The sequence below is a fragment of the Acanthopagrus latus genome, chromosome 4, assembly GCF_904848185.1.
Source record: "Acanthopagrus latus isolate v.2019 chromosome 4, fAcaLat1.1, whole genome shotgun sequence".
Classification (NCBI taxonomy): Eukaryota; Metazoa; Chordata; class Actinopteri; order Spariformes; family Sparidae; genus Acanthopagrus; species Acanthopagrus latus.
Window position 1 is genome coordinate 26,144,203 of NC_051042.1, and position 24,182 is coordinate 26,168,384.

Consider the following 24,182-nt stretch of genomic DNA (forward strand, 5'->3'; position numbering starts at 1 on the left):
AATGACAACCTCTCAAATTTTGGGACATTTTCATGCCTTTTATTTTTGTAAGTAAGTAACTTTATTTATATAGCACCTTCAATAGCAGAGATGTCACGTTTGTCCCCTTTGTTTCACTTAAGGATGGAATAATTATACAAAGGTAAGCCTAAACAAATTGTTTTATTCAAGCTGTTTCATTCAAAGAGGTCCCCAGATCTTTAGTCAAATGGGTGAGAGGTCCAAACCTAAGTAGCCGCAACCACAGCCTCCTTAAATTTTAAGCCTCGAAGAACTACCAGCACACTCTGGTTGGAAGAGGCATAGGGATGCAAGGGATCTCTGATGAAGGCAGGTGTCTTGACATGCAGTGATCACTAGAATTTTAAATTGGATCCTGTGTTTGATGGAGAGCCAGTGGAAAGCAATTAAAAAAAAAAACAAAAAAAAACTGTGTCACATGAGACCTGTTGGAGGACTAAGGTACAATAGTTTGTACAATAGTTTCCCAGCAGTGGTTTGGACCACTTGGACCACAATCCAGGGAGATGACAGTACAGGAATGACAGGTTGGACTTGAACCAGGGACTTCATAATTCATGCTCATCACCTTTAGGCTGTCAGGACATAATTCAGTTGAGGTTGTAAGACATAACCATACTGGAGTAAACTGAAAGCCTCCTCTGATTGCTTTTTATATTGTGCCACTGTGTAGGAATTCTCAGCTTTTACTCAAACTTTTTATAAAATAGGACACTCTGATAAATGAAATTACTTCAGTTGTGCTGTGGATCACAAACTAATCTTTAGATGTCAAATAACTGGCTTTTTCCCCTTCTTTTTTTTCAAAATTTGTCATTGTAAATATAAACCACTGATCTTGAAAACTTCTTTCACACGACAGAAAATGCATTATGGGTTTCACTGATGAGTTTCTATGAAGCTTTGTCAGCAAGACACAAGACGTATATCCATTAGCAGAGTTGACTTTATTCATGATGCCCATACAAAGCAAAACACACCAAAACAAAACCCCAAAACAGCTCTTCACGTGCACAAAATGCTCCAAGACTCAAATGTGGAAAACTGACACCAACATCACTCTGCGGATGAGACTATTCCAGCCAATATGAAAGAGACAGATTTCTTAAAAAAAGACTCAAACATGTTTGCTAAACAGCGGAGAGAATCTGTCCTGTTTCATACTGTAACTCATGCTGTTTTATGCACAAACAACTTGACAAGGCTCTAAAGCAAACATTTGTTTTGGAGAATTGCTGCAACATTCATCTACAAAAATGAAAGATTGAAGAGAGGAGGATGACTTTGTGATAGTCCACCTACAAACTGTCAAAAACACAAAGCAATCAGGAGTTTTAGCTGACAGGCCAGGACAGGAAAGACAAGCATGTACGTGCATGCACACACACACACACACACACACACACTTAGACTTAACCTAACCATAACCAATACTTCCCTAACCAAATCCATTACCTTCACTCTGAAATGTAATGAATTACATTATGGAGTCCTGCATTTTGGTCCCCATAAAGCTGTCAGACCTCACAAGGAGTTTTGGGACCCAACAAACACAGAAAAACAAATTCGAACTCACACACAGCAGGTTTCTATTCTGACAGCTTTACCCCACTCAACCAGAACAACACATGTACATCTACTATATTAGTGCTACTTACAGAGTAATGTCCTTGTGCATTTAACTGTATGTTACCTGGACAACAGTTTACTGAAGATTGTAGATGTTTTCTTACAGCTGACAGTATTTTCAGGAAACTTTTCTATCTAAACACGAGTTTACATTTTTTGTGTGTGTGTGGTGAAAAACATAAATTGAACCGAATCTTGATCAAAATGCCTCCTTCATTAGCAGTAGTCATGTTAGTGTAGGCCATGTTAAACCCATTTATGCACAACGGTTCTCATGCCGTCCTTGTCTGCTACAGCTGTGCTAGTTGTCCTACAAGCAGAGGGTTAATTGTATATTCAAGCTAAAGGGAGACTGGCAAGTTTCTGACCGAGTTTTCAGGATAATTGCCAAAAGTACCATCAAAAATGAAAGTGCACTCCATCTCTAGTCCCGGTTTTTGAGGAGAAATGGCCCTCTTCTATAGTCAGAAACTTCCCAGTTGTTATTATGCGTATTAGTAAGTGCTGAGAGAAGTAATGACATCAGGGAGGGGAACAAACTTTAAATGACAGAGAACTGGATGCCGTGTTTGTTGAGACGGTCGATCAGGGTGGTTTTCGCAAAAGCAGCTCCTGGAGTGTACACTCCTCCCCTGGAAATGAAGCAGAGTACAAAGAATTGAATTACAACCTAAATTAATGTCATACCCAGGTCTCGGGATCAAGTTATATTCATGTGATTTATGGATGTTAAATCATTATAAAGGGATGGGCATTTCAAACAAAACATGCTATTCAATAGTAGCCACAAAGTATTTGGCGATAACTTTTTAGACCTGCTGTATCATAGAGAGGCACATGCTTATACTGACATAATAACCCAATTCTTCCAAGGCCTTTAATAATCTCCAGGCATGTAAAAACAAGGTGCAAAAAAATTCCAATTCTGTTTTCTCAGACAAAGCCATGGTTGGATGAACCATTTGAATATCGAGAAATCATGAGCCATCCTTCATCATTATACTGTAGAATAATTAAAGAAATACTTTTTTCTGGCTCGTGCACTCACTGACAAACACATTATATTACAAGAGAAAGAAAAAACACTGTTCAGTGCAATACTGCCACATCTGTCTGTCTGTGATGAATGACAAAAATATATAAGCTCACTCTCACTTCCTAAAATAACTTTTAGCTTCTTGTTTCCCACTTTTAGCCTTTCTATTAAAATAAACAGCACAAACACAGATAGATTAACAATCAAGCAGTTCCTTTGAGACCATTTTACACATACTGGTTGAATGGACTGAAAAAACATCATTATAAATAAACAAAAACACCGGTGGTATAGTTTATCATGCATGATGATAACTCACGCTTTGGGCAGGTCCGCGGGCTCATTGAGAATTGTTAGAGCAGCTTGTACCATGGCGATGGGCGTGGCCACATATCCACACTCTGATTAATAACAGAGGCACAATTAAAATAACCATTAAACATATCAAGGAAGGTGGCAAATAGTCTGATTTACTAACTGCCTCGTTATCCAGCCTGTGCAGAACAGACAAATGAGCATTTAACATAATTAACATGGTTTAAGTTTGTTTCACTCCATATCTATGTCTTGGAAATGTGACACAGTCTGCATTTGGAATAAGCCGTTGTGGCTGAATGGGTCGAATACAGGACTTTGACCCAGGAGACTGGGGTTTGTTTCCTGTTTGGAACATATAATAACCCAGTTACCTGGTCCCTGAACCAGTGTGCGGATCTTGCTGTTAGGTTTCCCCTGCGAGGGGTCCTGTCCCTCTGTGTAGCCCTCTCCATAGAGGGCAAACTGGAAGGATGAACCCTCCATCTAAAAACACACATAACACAGAAAACAGAGAAAACATCTTCTTTTCTTTTCTTATTCATAAACAAGAAAATCTGGATATATTCTATGTTCTGACAGCACTTTACCTGCTTCCTGCTCGGTCCAGCCTTGGAGAAGAGTCCAAAGGAGAAGAACTCCGGGTGCTGAGAAAGTGGACGGATAAAAGCATTCACATCTACCAGCATGCTTATGGATTAATATTCAGTTACAGTCAGAAGTCATATGTGAACTGTACTCTGCAGTGTGCACTTTTTGATGCATGCCATGTTTGTTTACCTTGATGAGTAGATTACGTCCAAAACTGAACTTGACCAAGAACCAGAACATCATGCCTGCAAACATCAGCTTGATAATGCTCCCGATTCCTCCGATTCCTGCATACGCTCCATACTGAACCTAAAGTAAACAATTATAGATTATAGTAGACAAGATGGAAACATTCTAGTCAAAATGTCATGTTCAACAGAATTTTTTCCCAAATAACTGGATAAATCCTAATCAACAAAACAAAGTTCACAACCGGCTTTGCACCAAAAAAGTCTTTGATCATAAATCACGTCTTTCATACTGAAACTGAAATTAGACACACGAGGCAGATTATTCAACTAGCATCATGTGGGCCGCATTCCACCTTTTGACAACTCCATCGTGGTCTTTTGATCATTTCATTAGAATGCCAATTTGCCAAAGTTTTGTCTGTTGCCAAGCACAAAAATATTTTTATTTCATTGGAAAGTTTTAACACAGGCTCTTTAAGCAGGGGGATTCCAGGATTTTCAAACGGACAACCTACTTTTAAGATTGAAAAGGTGCATTATGTTTTCCCTCACTTTTATATACACAAGGATTATTTTTCAACTGTAAAAACTAATAAATCAGAAAGAAGGTGTGTTGTTATAGTTGTTTTTCACATTCAAATTCTGAGGTCAGACATATAGGATGTAGGAGACCTGATCTATGGCCCCGTTTTTTATCAGTGACTCAATGGAGGGAATTCAACACAAAGACAGAGTGGGCAAACAAAACGCAGAATGTGATGCCTGACCGGTGTGGCCTGATGTTCCTCCACCAGGAAGCGTTGACTTCTCTTCACAACGGAGGGATCAGAGCCCATGAAGGGCACCGTGTACTGCTGGATCTCATTGCTGAAGAACAACATTCCCCTGTAAATGTACAAACACATGCAAAAAAACACATGTTGAGGAAACAACGTGATGTGAAAATGTGTGAAGGAAACTGTAGTACATGCTTGTGTGTGTGCTGAGGGATTGTGGGATATAACCCCGATTTAACCCTAACATTTAGAGCCAGTCAGCAGCCACAACACCATCACTACATGGTCTGTCCAGCAGATGGCACTGACGTGAGTGTTTTTCCAACCGTAGGATGTCCTGCTTTATGCCTTGAGTCGTTAATGACTAAATGTCAGTGATCCTAATAAACACATTTCTTAATCCTATTTATCCATTTTAAAAATGCAAAACTAGCCATGTCATATCACAGATCATACAGACATGTTTTATGGCTGATGCCAACTACTGTTTTTCTTGATAAAATTGCTGTCAGCCTGACAAAATACACAGTAAAACAAAAGAAGAACTCACAGCTGGATGATCGGGTTTGTGTTTTCATTCCACTTGTTCATTTCGAACAATAAAATATAAAAATGTAACAGGTCCAATAATGTTCACAGCTGTCCAAATGTTTTCATGAAAACTTATTCCAAACTTGTTCTAAAGTTTATCTGACGTTACTGTGATGCTTCATCCATCAGAGTCAGCTAGATCAAGAGGATATCTTTCAAGGTTAGTCTTTTTAATACAAAATGTTCCCTCTCTGAAAAATTGTGACCCTCTAAGCATAGGAACTTTGCTCTGTACACATTACTGTATGATATTGATTTACGGAGTTTTGCAAACTAGCTGTGTAATTGCCACTGAGAAAATGTTAAAGGATCTGATTTATTTTGAAGAAAGATAACAGGGGATTACTACTGTACGTACCTGCGTTTAAGCTTGGAGCCCACAGTAGGGAGAGGTTTGTGATTAAACTTCCTCCTGAGACTCTGGAGCTTTTGGCCGTCAGCAAAACCGTAGACGGCAGACTGCCACGTGCCATCGTGGATACATCCACCCTGACGGAGAAAAAGAAGCAAGAAAGCTTTGAGATAAGCACAGACATGTGATACCCCATACATAGGACAAATTAATGTACATGGTAATAAAGTTGACTTACCTCAGATCCTGCGCTGACAGTCAGGAAGCTCTCCACAGCTGTCAGCGTACCTGTGGATAAATGCACAACATGTTTTTATAGAAGCTAATATAACAATAAATAAATCTTTAATAACAAAAGTAAAGTGTGTGAAGCACTGTGTCCATATTATTGTGTTTATATAAGTGTATGTGTGCATGTCAATGCGTGCATACCCTTGAACTGGTCCCTGGTGTAGATGACTCCCATGTCTGCCGGTATGGAGTCGAATCCACAGCTCCCTATGATGTATACACCTTTTTCAGCTGCCTGGCTGTTGTAGTTCAACTGCATTCCCTCCAGAAACTGCATGCAGCAAGACACACACAAATATGTAAGAGCAAAAACAGGAATGCATACACAAATGTTTTTTTGTGCGCCTGTTGAACGATGAATGATTATTAATGATGTACAAATTTTTTTTATCAACCCTGAGCATTTAGGTAGGCAGAGAGAGGTGCTTTTAAGTTCTGTCCTGATACGGTGAAGGTGTTGGAGTGTTTTGTGCAGCTTTTGGCCAACATTCAAACCTCAGGTTAGGTTGTCAGAGCGCTGCTGACTCGTGAGACATGCTGCATTACAGAGAGCACCACCTGACAGCAAGAGAAATCTGCTGTCAAGCAGCCAAGTGACAGATAATCTAGTTTTACAAGCTACATCATGAAAGGCAGCATGTCTCCTATTTAACCCAAACCCAAACAACAGCAGCGCAGAAAAATATATCCACTGACAACATGCAGGTCGAGAAAGAAGCATCACATTCTTACTTCTAAATGTGGTTAAATTCAGAAATATTATGAAAAATGAATAGCCTATCTATCTATCTATCTATCTATCTATCTATCTATCTATCTATCTATCTATCATTTAGGTTGCACCAAAGGAAAGAGGAAAAACTCCATTTGATTCTCAAAAGTCATTTATGTGATGATTGATGTTGATGGAGTGACTTACAGTATCCACACATTAGAAATTAAAGATGCATCACTGTGCACAGACATACCTGAGGCTCTCCACTGATGTCAATATGATGGGCTCCATTCTCCACACAGGCTTTGACCACTGGCTCGCCGTAGAACCTGTACTATACACACAAACACACAAATGAGTTAACCCACTGTTCTATATCACCTCCTTCCTCTCCTGACTTAGTTGATGGTTAATTCCCCATCAGCTACTGTTCTTATCACTGCTCAATCCAAGCATTATTTTTGCCTGCTGCCATCTTGGGTCACCATATCTCCCACAGATCCTATCTCGACCTGGACAGGCCCCACATGTTGATACTGCAGCAACAATACATGACACCGTTGCTCTTCAAACAAAAATTAAGAATCAGTATAAGAAAAAAACTTTACTTTTCCCTGGTTAAACCAGATTTATTACATTTATGCTCACACAGGTTCATCTCCTTTTGGTTTTAACTGTATGCTTCAGTTTTAACCAACAGTAGTGGTCACTGCAGTGGAAGGACAATGACATACAGGACGCAAAGCAGTGGTGAAGCCTACTTTCCATTCTGACTTTAATACAATACGACTTATTGTGTGCTGTAAGTCAGTGGCATTCATTGTGTAAATGAAGGCTGCTCTGTGACAGAGAGAGAAAGAGAGAGAGAGAGAGAGAAGAGATTGACGGGGCAAAGTTGAGCTACACTGATGCCAAACGGAGATGCCAACATGCCGATGTTGTGAGATGATGTGAGGAAAAAGTGTTATGCGCCATGTGATGGAGCAAGAAAGTTCTGTGTGTTGGAGAAAAATAAACAGGAGGGCACACGTGTCTGTGGAATTGTCTACTTACAGGCCCGACACAGTTGAGAACAATCACAGCCTGTTTGCACATGGCTGCCAGGGAGTCTGGTTCTCCTACATCAGCCACGATGATGTCCACCTCTGACCTCAGCTCAGGCTTACCTTCACACAAAGACACAAACTTTGTAAAGACAGGTGTTATAATATACTTTGATCCAAATGCCGGTTAAATAGTCTTTCTTATTTAATTCCAGATGTAAATATATGAGTTCTGTATAACCACGTGAAGATGAATATAGTGAGGATTAAGGAGGAGCAGCAGAAACTACGAGAGCATAGATCAAGTATATGAAAATTACATTTAGTGCTGGACAGAACTTGTAACAATGTTTTCACTGTGTCACTGTAACTATTTGGTGCGTGTTGGAGAAAACACACTGATCTGTCTGAACAGACAAACTGTATTTTTTAGTGCTAACCAGCTGTGTGTGTGTGTGTGTGTGTGTGGTGTCATGGATGGGGACTGCACAGCGAGCAGTTATGTTCCATCAGCTGTTGCGCCTCTAATCCTCTGGAAACTCACATTACTGTCATAACAGCAGAATAGCTCCCTGGTGTTGATCCAGTTATGGACTTCATTTCCATGTTTAGAGCATTGCACCAATAAAAAAAAAAAAGATTGTAAACCTGAACAAATTACCAGCACAAGTATACATTTATCACCCTTTCCACATAATAGTTGCCTTTAGATGAATTATATTTCTGTTTTTGTTGGAGCTGAAATGATTAGTCAATTCCTGGATGAGTAGTCACAATTTTTTTTCTAAATTGATGAGTAATGAAGGTTTATCCAGCAAACAGTTTGCAGGATAAACCCTCTCCAGAAAAGGGAGGGACATTTACTTCTCTTTCGATGAAAACAGAAATCTTGATCTATATATCCTCTATAGATATCCTCTATATCTTCACAATATGCGAAGATGTCACCGTGGCAACACACGTCAGTGGTAACTGCTATGGACATGTTTGCCAGGTTGACATAATATTACGAATTCATGAGATTTTTTTTTTTCATTAGAATCCATTATGAAACTTGCTGCATTTCTGTCTTCGGAGGAATCAAATGAAGTTTATGCTGTTGGATTAATGCTGATCATCAGAAAGCACGTTGACTTAAAGTTTGATTGAGTAATCATTTACAGTATCAAGTAGAACTTTAAATAATTTGCTTCATCATGTGGTGTGATATCTGTGTCATCACACCACAAAAGTTGCACAAGTTTTTTTTTTCCCCCCTTTTCTTTTTTTTAACCAACAGGTAAGACTGACTTGGCAGATGTAGACTTACATCCTTGCAGATATGCAGCGTTCAACATTGATTGATTGATTGATTGAATAAAATATCATCAGCTTATGGGACTGCAACATTAGTATCATTCTTACTAATAATGATTATATTTGCTTTGATGAGATCGTTAACTCCTGGTTGCAACGTCGCTTGGACTTTGAGAGACAGAGTTTAGGGTCATGGACATGTAAAATCACTATCAGTGAGCTCCACATGGGTGTGCAGATAAGACGTCCTGAGTCAGAGTTAAGCAACTTCCCTTTATCTAGAGAATGGACCGTATTCTTGGCAAATCGGATTAAAATCGCAGCTCACCAACTACAACACCATTGCATTTCACATTACCCCAGTTGAGCAACTTATTTCAGAAGCAGTTCTACAAACACTCTGCTTTAACACAGATTACTTCCTATGGTTGATCAGGTACATACTGAGGACTCCGGCGGCCTGCTCCAGAACTTTTTCCAGCTTCTGCTTGCTCCTGCCAGCCACGGCCCACTTCAGATTCCCCTTCGGTCCCTCGGATATAGTCCGGGCCACCTCCTCCACCACAAACTGCCCAGTGAACCCAGAAGCTCCGAAGACAACCAGGTGGTAAGGCCTGCTAGATGTAGTTTCAACACGAGCCATTGTGACAGCAGACAGACTGGAGGAGCTCACCGCCGCACCTTCACCTCTCTGACAGACTGACAGGACTGAGCCAGGGCTGCGTGCAGTTTTGACAGCGCTTCTTTGTCTACTTCCGTAGCAGCACTATGCTAACATGCTAAAGCATGAACCACTGTGGAAGTTTTGAGCTGTTTAAACAATAATATGCGTCGTGTTGCGTTAATGTGTATCTTCCAAAGAATCTATATATTTCTAGTAAGGCGTGACATATAATACATTTAGTTTGTTTTAGCATTCGCATGTTAGCATGACAACTTCCTCGACATTCTGATTGGTCCCTGCGGCTGTCGCCTGTCAATGACGAATATTACGTGCGCCCAGCGACACCACGGGAATTGCAAAACAAGTGTGGGGTCGTGGTGCGAAGGGCTCAATGTCACGGAGTTTTACCAGCGAAAATACCATAAAGAAACATCATTAAACCACTGGTGTAGTCTGATTTGGATATAAAGGACAATTTGCAATAAGGTATGTCTGTGTTTCTTACGACGCAACGACAGTGGTTGCGTTAGTTCTAAGTGACGTTAGCGTAACTGTTAGCTTCTTTAGCTAGTCGGCTAACAACTTCGATATTTTCAGCATCATCAAGCTGACCTACTCCTTCGTGTAGCAGATCGCCTGTTAAGTTAAATTGTGCATCTTTAACAAGGGGATGACCAAAGTCCGTGGGCTTGACGGGTGAAGGACAGTGATAACCTCTCCAGTGAGGCCGATTAGGAAGTTTGCGTCCCCACGTGCGACAAGAATCTATTATGCTCACTTTCAGACACGTGTGTCAAAGATGTTTGTGTATTACAATATTAACTGAATCTCATTAAACATGTACACCCTGTCATTTACAATTTTATGCGCTGTATGGGCCCTTTACATACGAGAGTAAAACTGAGTTAGCTACTACAATTAGACTCCAGCACGTGCCATTTAAGAATGATATTGTTCAGTAATGATGCTCACCCAATCCCCATCCTCTCTTCTTCCTCTGTAGTCACAGGTCCACTGGTCCATCATGTCTACCCAGATTTGTAGAGTTGTGGAGGTGTTGATGCGCTCTGCCTGCTGCCAGACCATCAGAAGTAGATCCTGTCTGCACAAGGCTGTGCTGGCTCCTGGCGCTGTATCCGGCCTCTGTGTTCCTGGGGCTCCTATGCTTCATAGAAGGGCCTATAGCCTTGACACTCTCTCTTTGGGTCCTGGTCGACCCAGTCCAAACTTACAACAGCCTTCTGCAGAGAGGACATCCCCGAGTTCATCACTCACACACAGGAACCTGTCTGCTGTGGCTGTACAGGTAGGCAGCTATCTCTGGCTTTGATTCTAGACACTAGTCTTCCACTGCTGCTTGGAATATGTGAATTTCTAATCAAATGCATAACCTTTCTGCTAAGGTTTAACATATGTCTGTGTAGCTGTACTCCCCCCAACCCCCCCGTAATGAGATATAAAATTATGGGGAAGATCTTTCTTACAAGAAGTAATAAAGAAATTTTGGTCCATCAGCAAATCTTTTTGAGGTATTTACGCCAGTGTTCGCAAACCTGGCCCATGATCCTCCAACTGTTTTCACGCCATTTGTTTTGGTTGCTGCAGTGACAAAAGGGCAAGCACAACATCCCAGACACCTCCTCTGAGGGAATCATCAAGGGCCTACAGGCTAGTTGAAAGAAGTAAAACCTCCAGCATGTCTTGAGTCTGCTTCATGATCGGCCTTCTTATCAAAACTATGTCCTACCTTGTACAGCTGGTTTTCCTTGATTGTTGAGGTTCAAAGCACATATCGTAGATCTGCTCAATTGTTTTGGTTCAAACAGCTGTGGTCAGCCACAAGTTGAACCTTTATTATTTTATTTGTAACATGGTGTATTCTAGTTTGCTACGGCTGCTGCAATGCTCCAATTTTACCTCAGCCTGAAACCGTCAAAGTTTCAATTTATGTGCTTTTTGTCCCTTAACATAGTTTATAATTCTTCCCTGAACCGCTTTGTGTGTGGAGAAGATGAAGGCATTGTTTGATAACTTGCATTTGTACAGTAGAATGAAAAATTGATGTAGAAAAAGATTATCAGGGTTGACAATATAATGTGAGCTTTTTCACATCTTTTGCTGATTGCTTTCAATCTGTATGTGCACTCATGTCCTTCTCCAGGGCCAGCGTCGTCCTCTGTGCCGCTATGACTTTCTGGATGTCGGTCAGGTAGAGGAGAATATACAACGTGCTCAGACTTGTAAAAAGCTGCTACACTTCATAGTGGACCCAGACCTGGCTAAACTGGTAGCACAGCATCTTGAACCTGAGGATCCTAAAACTGTCATATTAGAATGTGAACCAGGTATGTATTTATGTTTAAGTCAAAGACTTATTGTATAAATTGTTGCTCTTCTTTTTTGTACAAATATTTTCAGACTAAACAGTTCTCTCCTGACTGTAATGGCATAGTGATGGCAAATGTGCTGTTTGTGTGCAGTTTATCAGTGAAACAACAAAAAATTGATTGTTTGTGTTTGTGGCTGGCTTTCTTAGGTCCTGGGGTGTTGACTAGGACACTGCTAAATGCTGGAGCTCAGAGAGTTGTGGCTCTTGTAGGGGATGGGGCCTCCTTAAAAGACCTACAGGTAACAGAAACATGTGCATCATATTACTTTTTGTAGACTTATGTGTAGCGCTGAATGAGCACTTGGCTGAAACAAGTGTCCAGCACAGATAATGTACTTTTTATGAGTAGTAGTAGTAGAAGTAGAGTGTGTCTGCTGAGTAAAATATGTCAATATTGGTAGTTGTGATGAAGGTAAATAGTTATTCGGTAGCAGACTGAAGTTTATTCATTCACTTAAAAAAAACAAAAAAAAAAACAGCTTTTTTACTATGTGATCAAAAACATTGATCTGAAGATTCTGAGGCTGTTCTGTAACTAGTTTCTACAGAAACGTATAATGGTGCACTGGCTCATCTCTTCTCACATAGAGATCTTTGTTGTGACCAAACTCAATTTAATTGGCAATGGTTATTTGTTTGATTAATCTTGGTTCCCTTGTGTCACAGCAAACTAAATTATGTCCTCATGTCGTAGGGGTTGGAAAATAGCCTTGATGGTCAGCTGGAGGTGGTTCACTGTGACTTCTTTAAACTCGACCCCATGAGCTCTGGAATCCTTAAAGCCCCTGTCATGTACTCTGACAAACTGTTCAATGACCTGGGGATATCAGAGGCTAGCTGGACTGATGGTGAGAAAAACAAACCATATGTACACACACAAACCCGAGGCACTGCTGTGTTGACAAATTTTATGTCATTCACACACACAGGCACACAGACGGTGTTTTGTTTAGTTGGGCCTCTCTCGCTATGAAAAATAAATAAATCAACTCCCTCATACAGTTAGTAATATTCTAACACTTATCAAGCTATTAATCCTTGAACAAGTGTACTTAAAACATTTGATTAATGGAACTTTTTCTGCAACTCACATTACATCAGTATAATGACATGCATCTTTCACACAATCACAAACTTGATGACTGTGCGTTTGTATACTCGACCATCCCTTGAAGTCAGTCTTTTGGTAATGTATTTGTGTGTATGTCTCTCTCCAGACATCCAGGTGAAGGTGGTGGGAATCCTGCCCCAGTTTGAAGAGCGTAGCAAGATGCTGAAAATGGTTTACGCTTTGTTTGAACGGCTGTCTGTCTACAGATATGGGAGAGTAGAGCTTAACCTCTTCATAAGCGAGAAGGAATACATGGTAAAAGAACAAGAGCATTACCAATACCTCAATCTGTAGAAAATGAGTATCAGTAAATCTATTGATCATAACCTCGAGTGTGTTTGTCTGTCTTCATGAGGATGGCGAAGGTTACATCCATGCTCACAGAGCTTTAAACCAATTCAGATCTATACTTACCCGTCAGTATAATCATCCACTTTGGTGATCTGCAAAGAAAATAACCCATTCGCCATATTCATGTTGACACCTCGATCAGTAGTTGGTGCGGAGGCAGACTTTCTGCCTGGTAACTTAAATGAATCAATAATCTGATTATTTCTCCCATCAGAAACTGGCGGCTCATCCAGGTGAAATGATGAACTACAGAGCTTACAGTGTCCTCTGGCAGATAGCCTGTGAAATTGAACTGCTGCACAAGGTACAGTATGAAGGAGGGGGATTATGCAAATGTATGAAAAACCAGCAAAGACGGAGAATAAAGCATGTTTAGAGGTGTTGAAGTAATGATTTAAAAAAGAAAAAACACTTGTGCAAAAGCAAAACTGCTGCATTAAATCTACTCTAGCAAATATAATTTACTCAAAAAAAAGTATGTTACAGTGGTTTGTTTTATGATGCTTGGTCCGTGAAGCAAATGCCTGGGATCAACCCACTAAAATTTCCAAAGACTCTGATGGAAATGTCTCCTTGTCGTCAACCTTCTACTCTTTCTGTGCAGGAGCCATGGGACTCATTTGTGACATCAAAAAAGAGTACACGTAGAGTCAAGGTAAGAAAGAGAGCAGACTCGATAACAACGCAGTCAGTTTTGTTTTGTCAATTTAAATATAACATCTATAACATCAAATATAACATCTCCCCTCATCCTCTACCTCTTCATCGTTGTCCCCAGCCCTCCAACCTGTGCCTTGTGCGCTTCCGTCCACGCGCTGATTTGTTCTCTGGCGGCCTCACTCCTTCTAATGCTCCAACTCTGATGATGATGATCAAACAGTTGCTGGCGAAGAGGAAGGCCAAGCTCATTGATAGACTCAAGTAAGCTATGCACACACATAGCTATTGAGACAGGCTGTATTATAGAATGTTTTAAATGATACATCTTCTGGTCGCATCTTCCTCTGGTTTATTGTCTCTCCTTGTGTGTGTGCTTTTTTTTCTAATAGTCTCTGGTGTCCAGATAGTGGGAGTAAGCTGATATCTGAGATGGGCATGCAGGAGGACATACTCGTAGGCCATGTATACCCAGAGGAGTATCTTCGACTGTTCCAGCTGATTGACAAGAATCAAGAGTTCTCCCAGAGCTGGCTTTATGAGGAGATTTTGGAGAACACACAGAGGGATGGTTGGGCCTAAAATATAGACATACAGGCCATGTGTATAGTTTTTTTTTGTTTTTGTTTTTTTTTTGAAATTAAGGAGAAAAGTAAACAAAAACACATGTGTATGATATAATGCTAATTTAATATAAATGACAGTAACAAACCGTGTATTTAATGAAGTAAAGACACATAGCAGAAACATACATGTATACATTCAGAAACACAGAAGATTCCAATAATTTAAATGCTTATGCAGAATAAACATTTATGTTACCTGACATGAGACACTTGTGAGAGAGTGGAATGGTGAGAATGTTTTTGCCTGTACATCGAATGACTGTCTGACTCTTGTCCTGAACTGGGATTGCCATGAGTTGAAAGTTCAAGACAAAATTTCAGTAGAAATATAATAGAAAATTAGTAGAAATGAGGGTTGGTTTTCTTTTGAGATTTGTCTGTAGGACAAAACAAATATTTCTGCAATGGAGTGATCGAAGAAAAAGAAAACCCTGAAGGTCTCATGGATGCACCATGTCATGCTAATGACACAGTTATAACTCAGAAATGTGCATGTATCATTTTAGAATGATTGATTGGATACAGCCGCAGTTTTGCTGATCGGGTACTGGTGAGCGTGGTTTCACATAACACGGCCCTACATGTACCTTTAATAATACGATGTCTGGAGTAATGGTGGGGGAAGATGGAGATTTTTCACTGTAAAGCGCCATAGCTTGTATATTTTTGTATATTCATTGTGAGCGCATAAGCTTGTCTATATGTCTGACGTGTCTCGATTTTTTTTGGTGAATGTATAAGCTGCATGACTGATTTGAAAGAAATCATTAAATCTGAACTTTGGTATAAATGTAATGTCTTGATTTTAGCCTTTGTTGTAGTAGCAGTTGTGTCAGCTGTGCTCTTATATTGATGAGCCTGGGTGTTTTGGCCAGACTAAATCCAACACTTCTCGCCAACATGGTGAATGTATGTGATGTGATATGTGATGAATATTTCTATAGTTTCAATTGCGTACCGATGTGTCATGAAAGTTTGAGTTCACCACACATCTGCAAATGAAATATATTTCTTAAACATAATTTAACTGTAAAGGCCATTCTGGTAGACCCTGATTTTCTGCTCCTCTTAAAGTATGCCACCAATTTTAAACTTTAAAGTGTATTCACAGGTCTTGGGGAGTACTGTTGCAGATGTGAAAAAAGTAGTTTAAAGCCGGTTGGAAGCTGCATGATAATCTTATAAATTTCCTCGAGTGATGTCACTCAGTGGCTAAATTGCATTGTGGGTAATGTAGGTGGCAGGTTTTGAAAGCTGTCCACTGGTCCAGCATTGCATGGCTGTAACACTGCTGAAGTCAATATTGACAGTTTTAAAACAAATGAACAAAATCGATACAGCAGAAACAGAGATATCACCTCTCTTATGCCAGCCATTTTCTTCCTTTTCAAAACCAGGTGCCAACATTACCCACAATGCAACTAGAACACTGAGTGACATAACCTAAGGCAATTCATCATATTACAGCTGATTGTGCTATAACGCCATGAAGAGAAAATAGGTCATCTTGGAGGAAAGTCACTGGATTTAATTGTTTGCACTATTAATAAATCCCCTGTAGGAAAAAGAAAAATCCAACGTACTGACAGTATGGAGACACAAGATGGCGACAGAGCGTGCTGCGCCAGTAGCTTCACCACCCGCAGCAGCAGCAGCAGCGGCAGCACAGGCCTGATGACAGCGATAGCAACGACCCAGACTGTCGGTAACACCTACACTCATTACAGCGACAACATCTCGAGCAAAGTGTCTGATGTACGAGCTATTACCATTCAGCCGTAAGTACCACTTGGCTGCGTTGTGTCGCAGAAGCTGTTAGTAAAAGGTATAACAATGTGAGAGCTAGGACACAGATGTTAACGGTGAGGTGTGTAACATTTTTGAGGGTTTCTCTGCGGTGAGGAGCCCAGATGTGTGTACTGTAATCAGCTAGCTGTGGTTAGCTAGCAACAACAGCATAGCGTTACATTACGCCGCCGTTCCATACGTTAACGCCAACTGAAACATCGCTGTATCTTTTGGTTTTATGTTAGCTAGCTTTATTAATGTAAAGCCAGCAACCTCACACGGATATTTTCTACAATTTTCATGAAATAGTACAAGCCTGTCAAGCAAGGTGACGATAAATCAACACAGTGCTTCCAAACGTTAAAACAGCGAGCAAGCAGCGTATTTTTACTGTCAACATAACGTTGTGCTAGCTAGCCTTTTAAATCAAAACCTTGCTAGGTTAATTAGCTGAGTAGCTTCTAAAGTCAGTGAACGACCGCGGAGACAGTGGGAGAAATGACAGCCAGTCTGCTGTCACTGCATGTGTGTTTTCTGTCACTGCCCGTCGCTTTCCTGTGGGGTCATCACGTTAGCTAACATTAGCTGACGTTAAAGGTGATTCTGTATGGACATAAACATGAAGTCAAACTTGTAGGACAACTAGCTAGGTTAAACATATTTTTGCTGGCCCGGTTTGATAAATCCAATCCGATGCCCCACCTCTTTGAATGTCTAGGGTGCAGTTAACGTTGCTGCAACACTCACTTGCAGACTGGCAAGATTTTTGTAGTTTGGCTGGTTTTATATAAACTGCACATGTAAACACAGTGTGACTCTGTCAGTTTATCTCGCATGTTTGTGACTGACAGTAGCTCTGCTGTCTCCTTGCAGTGGCCTCTCACTGGACAGATTCAAACACAAAGGTGGGAAAAAAAACAACTTCTACCTTTGTTCCTCTGGCTGAACACCCCTCTCTGTTTGTCCCTTCTTCTGTCTTTCATTATTTATGGTCCCCAGTGGTGTAGGTCAGGACAAAAAGAGGAGTGGATAGATGGTTGTATGGACAGATGGCTCTGTGGGAGAGGCACGCTAGAGGAGGGTGTTGATGGATACAAAAAAATACATCCAGAAAGCTTAACTATCATATAGGACAGGTATATTAACATCTGCATTTGTAATCTAGAGGTGGTTGTTGCATAAGCCTCCATGTCACAGTTGTTTTTCATGGTCTGGGACTGTTTTACCTCTCCATGGGGACAATTAGAGATTGATGTAATTAGACTCCAAAACAGCCTCTTATCACATACTCGGTTCTATTTAAAATCTCAAAGCCATGTTCATATCTGTCCGTGGGGATTTAACATGTATCCATGTGTCGTCTCTTAAGATATATAAAGCTTATGCAACTGAAATGCAAGGTAGTTACATCATCCCATAGGTTCTTACCTCCCTTTGGAGACAGCAGCCGCTCAGTGCTGGTTTGTTCATGGGCTCATCTCCAGAGGGATTCCTCTCCGACACGTGTATCTGTTACCATGCTTTATGATTAACTGTCATGACGATTTTAATGAGAATATGGATGCAACTAAAGCTGCATTAGGAGCGTTCGCCCTGCCTTTCATTTGTCTTTCTAAATGTTTTGGACTGAGTCTCACACAGGATAAAACGGAGTTACAGGAAGAACAATTAGCTAAGTGCTGCAGGAAACCAGGGCAGCCTTATTCCACTGGGGTGGGCCTTCATTACCCTGGGTGTGTGTGTTTGTAGAGGTTTTAACATGAAAATATCACCAAAATTAACAAAACAGTTTTGTATGTTTGTATGGCTGTTGCTGTAGGATACGGTCATGCATATTGTAGCTAGGCATTGGAGGCGAAGCCAGTGCACTCTAAGTTGTGAGTCATTTGTGTGTTTGTATTAGAAGCTTTGGAATGTCTATTCCATGTGTATTTGGTGAAAGTTGGCAGGACCAGGCAGACTTGGCAAGAATGACTGCGCTGAACAATATCATTTTCCTTTGAAGACCATCTCATGCTACTGATATAATGACAATGTAATCGTAGCATTATTACACAAGCACCCTCTTAAAGAGCAATTAATGTTTGATTCTTAATATTCAGACATTGGAATGTGGGAAAATAATACCACACGACCAAAACAGAAAATGAAATGTGCAAACATGTTCAGGAATGAAATAATAAATAAATACCCAGCTTGTTATTCTGGCATCATTTTAGCCAAACTGTTGGTGTGCAAACAGAACGGGCAATACTGAGTTCTGCCAAAAAAAAGTGATTTACATACATCGTCAAGTTGGTTAGATATAGAGCTGCAATGATTAATCTATCAGCTGTCAACTACTATATTATTTTGATAATCAAGTAACTGATTTGAGTAACACAGCCATCTTAAATGTGAGTATTTTCTGCTTTCTCTACTCCTCTGTCACAGTAAACTGAATATTTTTGACTTGTGGACAGAGCAAGACATTTTAATATGTCATCTTGGGCTTTGGGAAACAGTGACATTTTTCACCATTGACTGATATTTTATAAGACCAAACAGCTAATAAATTGATTTATGAAAGAATCAACAGACTAATTGACAATGAAAACAACAATGTTATGTACCATGTACAATAATTAGATAATGTAATTATCATAACAGGCCTGATTTTGTATGCCGTCTGGAAAGACTCATGCCATTGTAGTTTACCAGTTCATGCCCTCAGTGATTGTTGTGTCACACATTTGAATGTTTATGTTTACTTTGGGTGGTCCAGTGATTGGTTGTAAGGAGCAACAGTGACAAACCAAACTAACAGTTTTAGTACCTGTGTGCGTTTGTGTTCAGGCGGTTGCTAAGTCACTGTGAACACAAGTAAGTCAGTAAAATGAAGTGCAGCAGCTCTGCAATAAATCCTATGTTTTTTACAAGCTTATACTTTATATCTGTATTGGAGGCTGTACTGTATTTTGCAGTATTGTTGTTTGGATTACACTGGTTAGTGGTTAATAACATTCTTTCTTCCTAAGGTATGCCAGTAGAGGTGGAGAATATCTGAATGTATTTTGCCATGTATCACTTTGCCAGTTGTTGCCCTCTTTTATTTTTTATTTTTTAACGTGTGTTGTAAATTGTCAGTGTTACCGCTCTTCTTAATCCTTCGACAATAACTTAACAGCACGATAGACAACTTGTAAATATTTAGTTTTGCTATCTCTCTTTTTTTATCTCTCAGACTTAATCTCTGCATGTAATGTTTTATGTTTCAGTCGTTGGTTTCGCGAAACTCATTCTTATTGAAATGTTAAATCTGAATCCTAAATATTTGACATTTGAATGACCATTTGCACTTGAAACTTGTGTGTAAATGGACAATGTGTGGATATCGTTATTTACAGTAAAGATGCAGGATAATCCTCTTTAGCTGAAATGCTCAGTGCTCAGCTAGTCAGTGGTTTCTGAACAGTTTAGGACTTGTACTGCATTTTCATTCATTTAATTTGTTGTGTTTCTCTATTATGCCATGTCAGTTTGTATCCTAAGAGTTAGTCAAAATCTTCTGCCCAAATGCCCATAATGTAAAAAAAGTATTGTACTGCAGCAGCACACGTTGTTGTAGGACTGTTGCACTCTGGAGGTTTCTTCCAAATCTCTTTAAGCCCAAGGCTTTGTCTGACAGCTGGGGAATGATGCTAAACTTGTTTCGTATCGCTCCCTTTCTAACTCACTCACTCACTTTCTAACTGTCGTCTCTGAGTGGAGTCCAGCTTTATCTGTTTCTCTCATACTTTCGTACACTTATATATCGGCCTGTGTCTTGTCTCTTTCTCCTTATCTCTGTAGGGTTGAAGAAGGGCTTGTTTAACAGGTGGCACTGACCTTCAAGCTGAAAGGGCAAACATTGTGAGGGCAGTGCCAGATGGATCATGGTGGTGAGTGTTTATATCCAAAAGAGTAACAAAATCAAGATCAACATATTTAGCAACCCCAAAACCATATTAGTACTATATATATATATATATATATATATATATATATATATATATATATATAATATAATATAATATAATATAATATAATATAATATAATATAATCACCCGAAGACTTTTGAGATTGAGGAAGGCCGGGTGTGGTTTCTTTCCTTTCCCATGCTGTGGCCTTGAGTTGCAGCTGATTAATATAAAGTAAAAATCAACAGAATGACATTCACACTGTTAAGGATTTTTTATTTATTAATGTAATTTTAACTGGTCATTTGTTTTATCTCCAGGTCAGTTTGAGAGTGAGGGCAGAGTAATGTCCCAAGTTCAGGTGGGTGGGGTTGACCTCTGTGATAACCTGCCAAGCCCTGAGGCTCTCACTGCCCAAACTCGAAACCTCAACGAGACAAATGCGCTCACACAGAGTCAAAATCTCTCTGGAGGGCGTGGGCTCATCCAAAAAGCCTCTCTCAGCAACAATGGAAAGGACACGGGGGAGGAGGAGGAACAGGAAAAGGAGGGATGTAGGGGAGGGGGCAGAGAGGAGGATGAGGAAGAAGACATTGATGAGGTGATGAAGGAAGAAGAGGAGGAAGAAGTTTCAGAGGGATCAAGCTCTCAAATTCGCTGCCAGTCTCCAGACACTCCCATGACCGATTCTTCCTATTCTGAAACAGGTAGTGAACTTAGACACATGAAAGAGCAATTCACAAAATACCTGCACATTGACACAGACTTTCACACACCAGTACTCTGAGCCCCCTATAAAATATTGTAGAAATATTATGTCTGGCAATGCAAGATAATCTTGTAATTATGGGAACCACAAGCAACATTCAGATAGACTGCTGCTATGAGTCATTGAGAATTAGCTTTGTGATAGTTAAAGAACCGACCACCACTCTGGTCAGGGTTGGGTTTGCTAACTGTTGTAATGCCTTTTGAATGTTTTTAACAAATCAGCATTTGTGGATTGAGTTCAGGCTGGTTGGGAGGTAATGATGTCATTGTGATCACATGACTGACAGGGAATTGTGGGTGTAAAAAAGGACGAGATGAAAAGGAGCAGAGAGTAAACTCCTACAGTAGACACACGAACACACACACATGCAGACGTGTGCAAAAACTTGCTGTAGTGGTAAGCCTGTGTTTTTTGTTTTAACTAGGAGCAGTTGACTCTGTGTGTGCAGTTGTTCTGTGGTTTGTCAGTCCTTAGTTCCCTAAAAGGCAGGTATTATTGCTGAGCTTATATCTGAAGTCCAAAGCAATCCATATGTTTGTCTATGGATTACAGTTAGAACTGCATTGATTAGTCAATTAATGGATTAGAGGATCCCAAGAAAATTAGTTGACGACTGTTTTGAATATTGATTGATCTTTTTCTTTCAAACAAAACTGCACTGCTACCAGACTTTTAAATGTAATGATTTACTGATTTTCTTAGTCATTTATGACAGTACAAGAAGAGTTTTAAAGTTTTGACTGTTGGTTGAATAAAAAAAGAAACCTGAGGTACTAACTTTGGTTTCTAGGAAATAATCTGCTGAAATTATCAATAATTTAAAAAAGCATAATTTTCAGGCCCGATGACAATTAATACATATTCCCTTACTTATACACGGTCTATATTACTACTAATAAGCCACAGTGGTTGGTTCTTTTCAGATATATAAATCGTCTGACTTTTGGCCCAAAGATAATTCTTAGCATGGTGTAGGAGTTGTGCTCTATTCTAACAGTATGTTATACACCTGTCTTCTCAGGCGTTTTAGATAAAGGTGTGTAGGTCCTCTTGCTACAGCATGTTCACCATGTTCACCTTAATTATTCCCCTTCTTGCATCACTCTTTGTTTCCCTCTGTAGGCAGTCTGTTGGAGACTCCATACCCCTTTAGCCCCGGTACCAGTCCGGAGCCGACTTCCCCAGTCATTCCAGTGGCAAGTCCAGAAACTGCATATCCTGTCAGTCAAGGCGCACTGAGCCAGAGTGATGTCAAAGTAGAGTCTTGTACCTCCACCGCTGAATCAGTTGCCTCCAACACAGGGTCCATTACACAGGGACCCACCTTCACCACGGGGCCTATAGATTCTACTACACTAACTATGACCTCAGAAACCAGGCCTACCAGCTCATCTGAGCCTACGTGTATTACAGAAGCTACAGACAGGATAGCAAAAAATACCAACTTTATTACAGAACTTTTTACCTCATCCACAGAGCCTGACTTCAGAGGAATTTCCGCTTCAAATGCAGGACCTGTCACCTCATCTGCAGAGACTTTTACAGTAACTGCTTGCACTACAAGACTCAACACTTCCACTGATTCTACTGCTATGAGTACAACAACAGGACCCCTTACATTGACCACAGGGCCTGCGACTGCTGGTACAGACTCCACATCCACCACAGGACCTGTAACCTCAAATTGGGAACAAATTACCTCCACTCCAGTGCCCACTTGTCTCTCTGTCTCCACCTGCGCCACAGGGCCTATTCCAAGCCCTGCTCTGCAGGAGTCTCTTGAGCAGTTGGCACAAAGAGGAGATGACACTCACCTGCCACAATACCTTCACCAGGTAACCCCTTTATCTTACTTCTGGCAAATACTGAGAGCTGTATATCAGCAGTCAGTTATTTGAAAAGACACTTTCCCTGTAATGATTTTTTAAAGTTTACTTTTGCTGTCTTTCCGTCATTTTCGTCTCTTTAAACTTTTGCTCTCACGCTAGTCATTAAATCTCTGTTATCCACTCAACCCCATAATCACATTGGCACTTTGTACCCTGGGGCATGGGTGTCAGGCATTCAGTATCTATACTCACAGACACAAACACAGACATTCACATTAGCCACACTACACAAGAAACATACATGAGCAGTCTTCACTGCTGGTTTTTCTCTCACATGCAGATCTGCATGACTGGACCTGTTTTGTCGTGAGGTGTGTGATTGTTTCTGTCAGTTTGATTTACAAGTGCCTCCGCTATGCACACCTGCGTCTTGCCTTCTTTTCTTTAACTTAAACTGTGTGTGTGTGTGTCCATGTCTTCTTTAGAGTGAGAGCCTATGCTAATGATTTCCCAAAAAAGTGTGTTGTGGAAACTCAAAGTCAAATATAAGGCTTTACCAGCTGAGTCAGTTGAATCAGTTGAATTCAAGCAGTGTGTGTGGAAAAAAGTGTGTACTTTGAATTAACATCACTACAACAGTAGACATAGCTTTATGCAAGAAGCAAACTACAGTGTTTTTTTATTTATCCAAAATTTTGCTCTTGCAGCACCATAGCATCATAGAAAAAATGTAAATGTTCTAAAGTATTACACCTCGCTTAAAGCCTCGTGTCTTGATGCATTTGAATTGTGTATCTATGTTGGCCTACATGTGTATACACACGCACAAAAATAAATGGCCCCATGGCACAAGTCTCCTTGTGTGTAAGAAGTACTTCAAAATGAATTATTAGTTAATTAGTGACTTTGAAAGATACGAACAAAGCAGAACCACCAACCTCAGTCTTTCAACTGTCGTCAGTCAATAACCTTTGAAACATGATTATAGAAAATGAGCTTTACGACAGGTCAAATCTCAAACCATCAATTAAAAGCAGTTATTTGCAGGTCTTGTGAAAGTTCAATATTTAGAGTATTGTTTACAGTGGAATGGGACATGACGAAATTCACTGAAGTCATTAAGCTTTAAAAGGTCATGCTGACTGACTAAATGTTGCAAAATAGTGATTTTGTTGGAGAAAAACACAATTGAACTTCTTTTTGCTCATT

At 40.2% G+C, this 24,182-nt stretch overlaps 3 protein-coding genes across 7 annotated transcripts in view; 2 read left to right on the plus strand and 1 right to left on the minus strand.

Annotated features, from left to right (window-relative positions):
* Window positions 1–949: 949 nt before the first annotated feature.
* Window positions 950–9,490, minus strand: LOC119018492 (saccharopine dehydrogenase-like oxidoreductase). Its single transcript, XM_037096195.1, has 12 exons — window positions 9,292–9,490; window positions 7,562–7,674; window positions 6,762–6,842; window positions 5,935–6,064; window positions 5,741–5,790; window positions 5,509–5,639; window positions 4,551–4,668; window positions 3,782–3,901; window positions 3,592–3,648; window positions 3,376–3,487; window positions 3,006–3,087; window positions 950–2,282 (listed from the first exon to the last, which is right to left on the minus strand). The coding sequence occupies exons 1-12, from the start codon at window positions 9,488–9,490 to the stop codon at window positions 2,192–2,194; spliced, it is 1,284 nt and encodes a 427-aa protein (XP_036952090.1). The 3' UTR covers window positions 950–2,191.
* Window positions 9,491–9,839: 349 nt separating this feature from the next.
* tfb2m (transcription factor B2, mitochondrial) lies at window positions 9,840–15,435 on the plus strand. The gene is made up of 10 exons (XM_037096194.1): window positions 9,840–9,997; window positions 10,515–10,817; window positions 11,673–11,856; window positions 12,048–12,139; window positions 12,595–12,748; window positions 13,118–13,266; window positions 13,577–13,666; window positions 13,967–14,017; window positions 14,141–14,283; window positions 14,412–15,435. The coding sequence occupies exons 2-10, from the start codon at window positions 10,536–10,538 to the stop codon at window positions 14,599–14,601; spliced, it is 1,335 nt and encodes a 444-aa protein (XP_036952089.1). The 5' UTR covers window positions 9,840–9,997; window positions 10,515–10,535; the 3' UTR covers window positions 14,602–15,435.
* Window positions 15,436–16,098: 663 nt separating this feature from the next.
* cnsta (consortin, connexin sorting protein a) overlaps window positions 16,099–24,182 on the plus strand; it is a 37,339-nt gene continuing 29,255 nt past the window's right edge. For 2 of the 5 annotated variants that reach the window (XR_005074587.1, XM_037095008.1), the window contains exons 1-4: window positions 16,099–16,423; window positions 20,265–20,353; window positions 20,693–21,079; window positions 22,267–22,979. Coding sequence is in view for 4 of the 5 variants with exons in the window: in XM_037095008.1 (XP_036950903.1) it covers window positions 20,341–20,353; window positions 20,693–21,079; window positions 22,267–22,979 (1,113 nt within the window). In the remaining variant the exon portion in view is untranslated. Of the gene's footprint in view, window positions 16,424–17,306; window positions 17,339–20,264; window positions 20,354–20,692; window positions 21,080–22,266; window positions 22,980–24,182 lie in introns of all 5 variants that reach the window. The other 3 variants (XM_037095009.1, XM_037095012.1, XM_037095011.1) reach the window with 3 other exon arrangements.

What these genes read in the sequence shown, in the direction of transcription:
- LOC119018492 (XM_037096195.1), bottom strand. Translation starts at nt 9,490, where the DNA reads ATGGCTCGTGTTGAAACTACATCTAGCAGGCCTTACCACCTGGTTGTC. An exon ending in ACATCAGTGGAGAGCCTCAG is followed by an intron (nt 6,065 to 6,761) that starts GTATGTCTGTGC and finishes TGCTGCATGCAG; the next exon opens with TTTCTGGAGGGAATGCAGTT. An exon ending in AGGAACATCAGGCCACACCG is followed by an intron (nt 3,902 to 4,550) that starts GTCAGGCATCAC and finishes TGTTTACTTTAG; the next exon opens with GTTCAGTATGGAGCGTATGC.
- tfb2m (XM_037096194.1), top strand. Translation starts at nt 10,536, where the DNA reads ATGTCTACCCAGATTTGTAGAGTTGTGGAGGTGTTGATGCGCTCTGCC. An exon ending in AGAGGCTAGCTGGACTGATG is followed by an intron (nt 12,749 to 13,117) that starts GTGAGAAAAACA and finishes GTCTCTCTCCAG; the next exon opens with ACATCCAGGTGAAGGTGGTG. An exon ending in AAATTGAACTGCTGCACAAG is followed by an intron (nt 13,667 to 13,966) that starts GTACAGTATGAA and finishes CTTTCTGTGCAG; the next exon opens with GAGCCATGGGACTCATTTGT.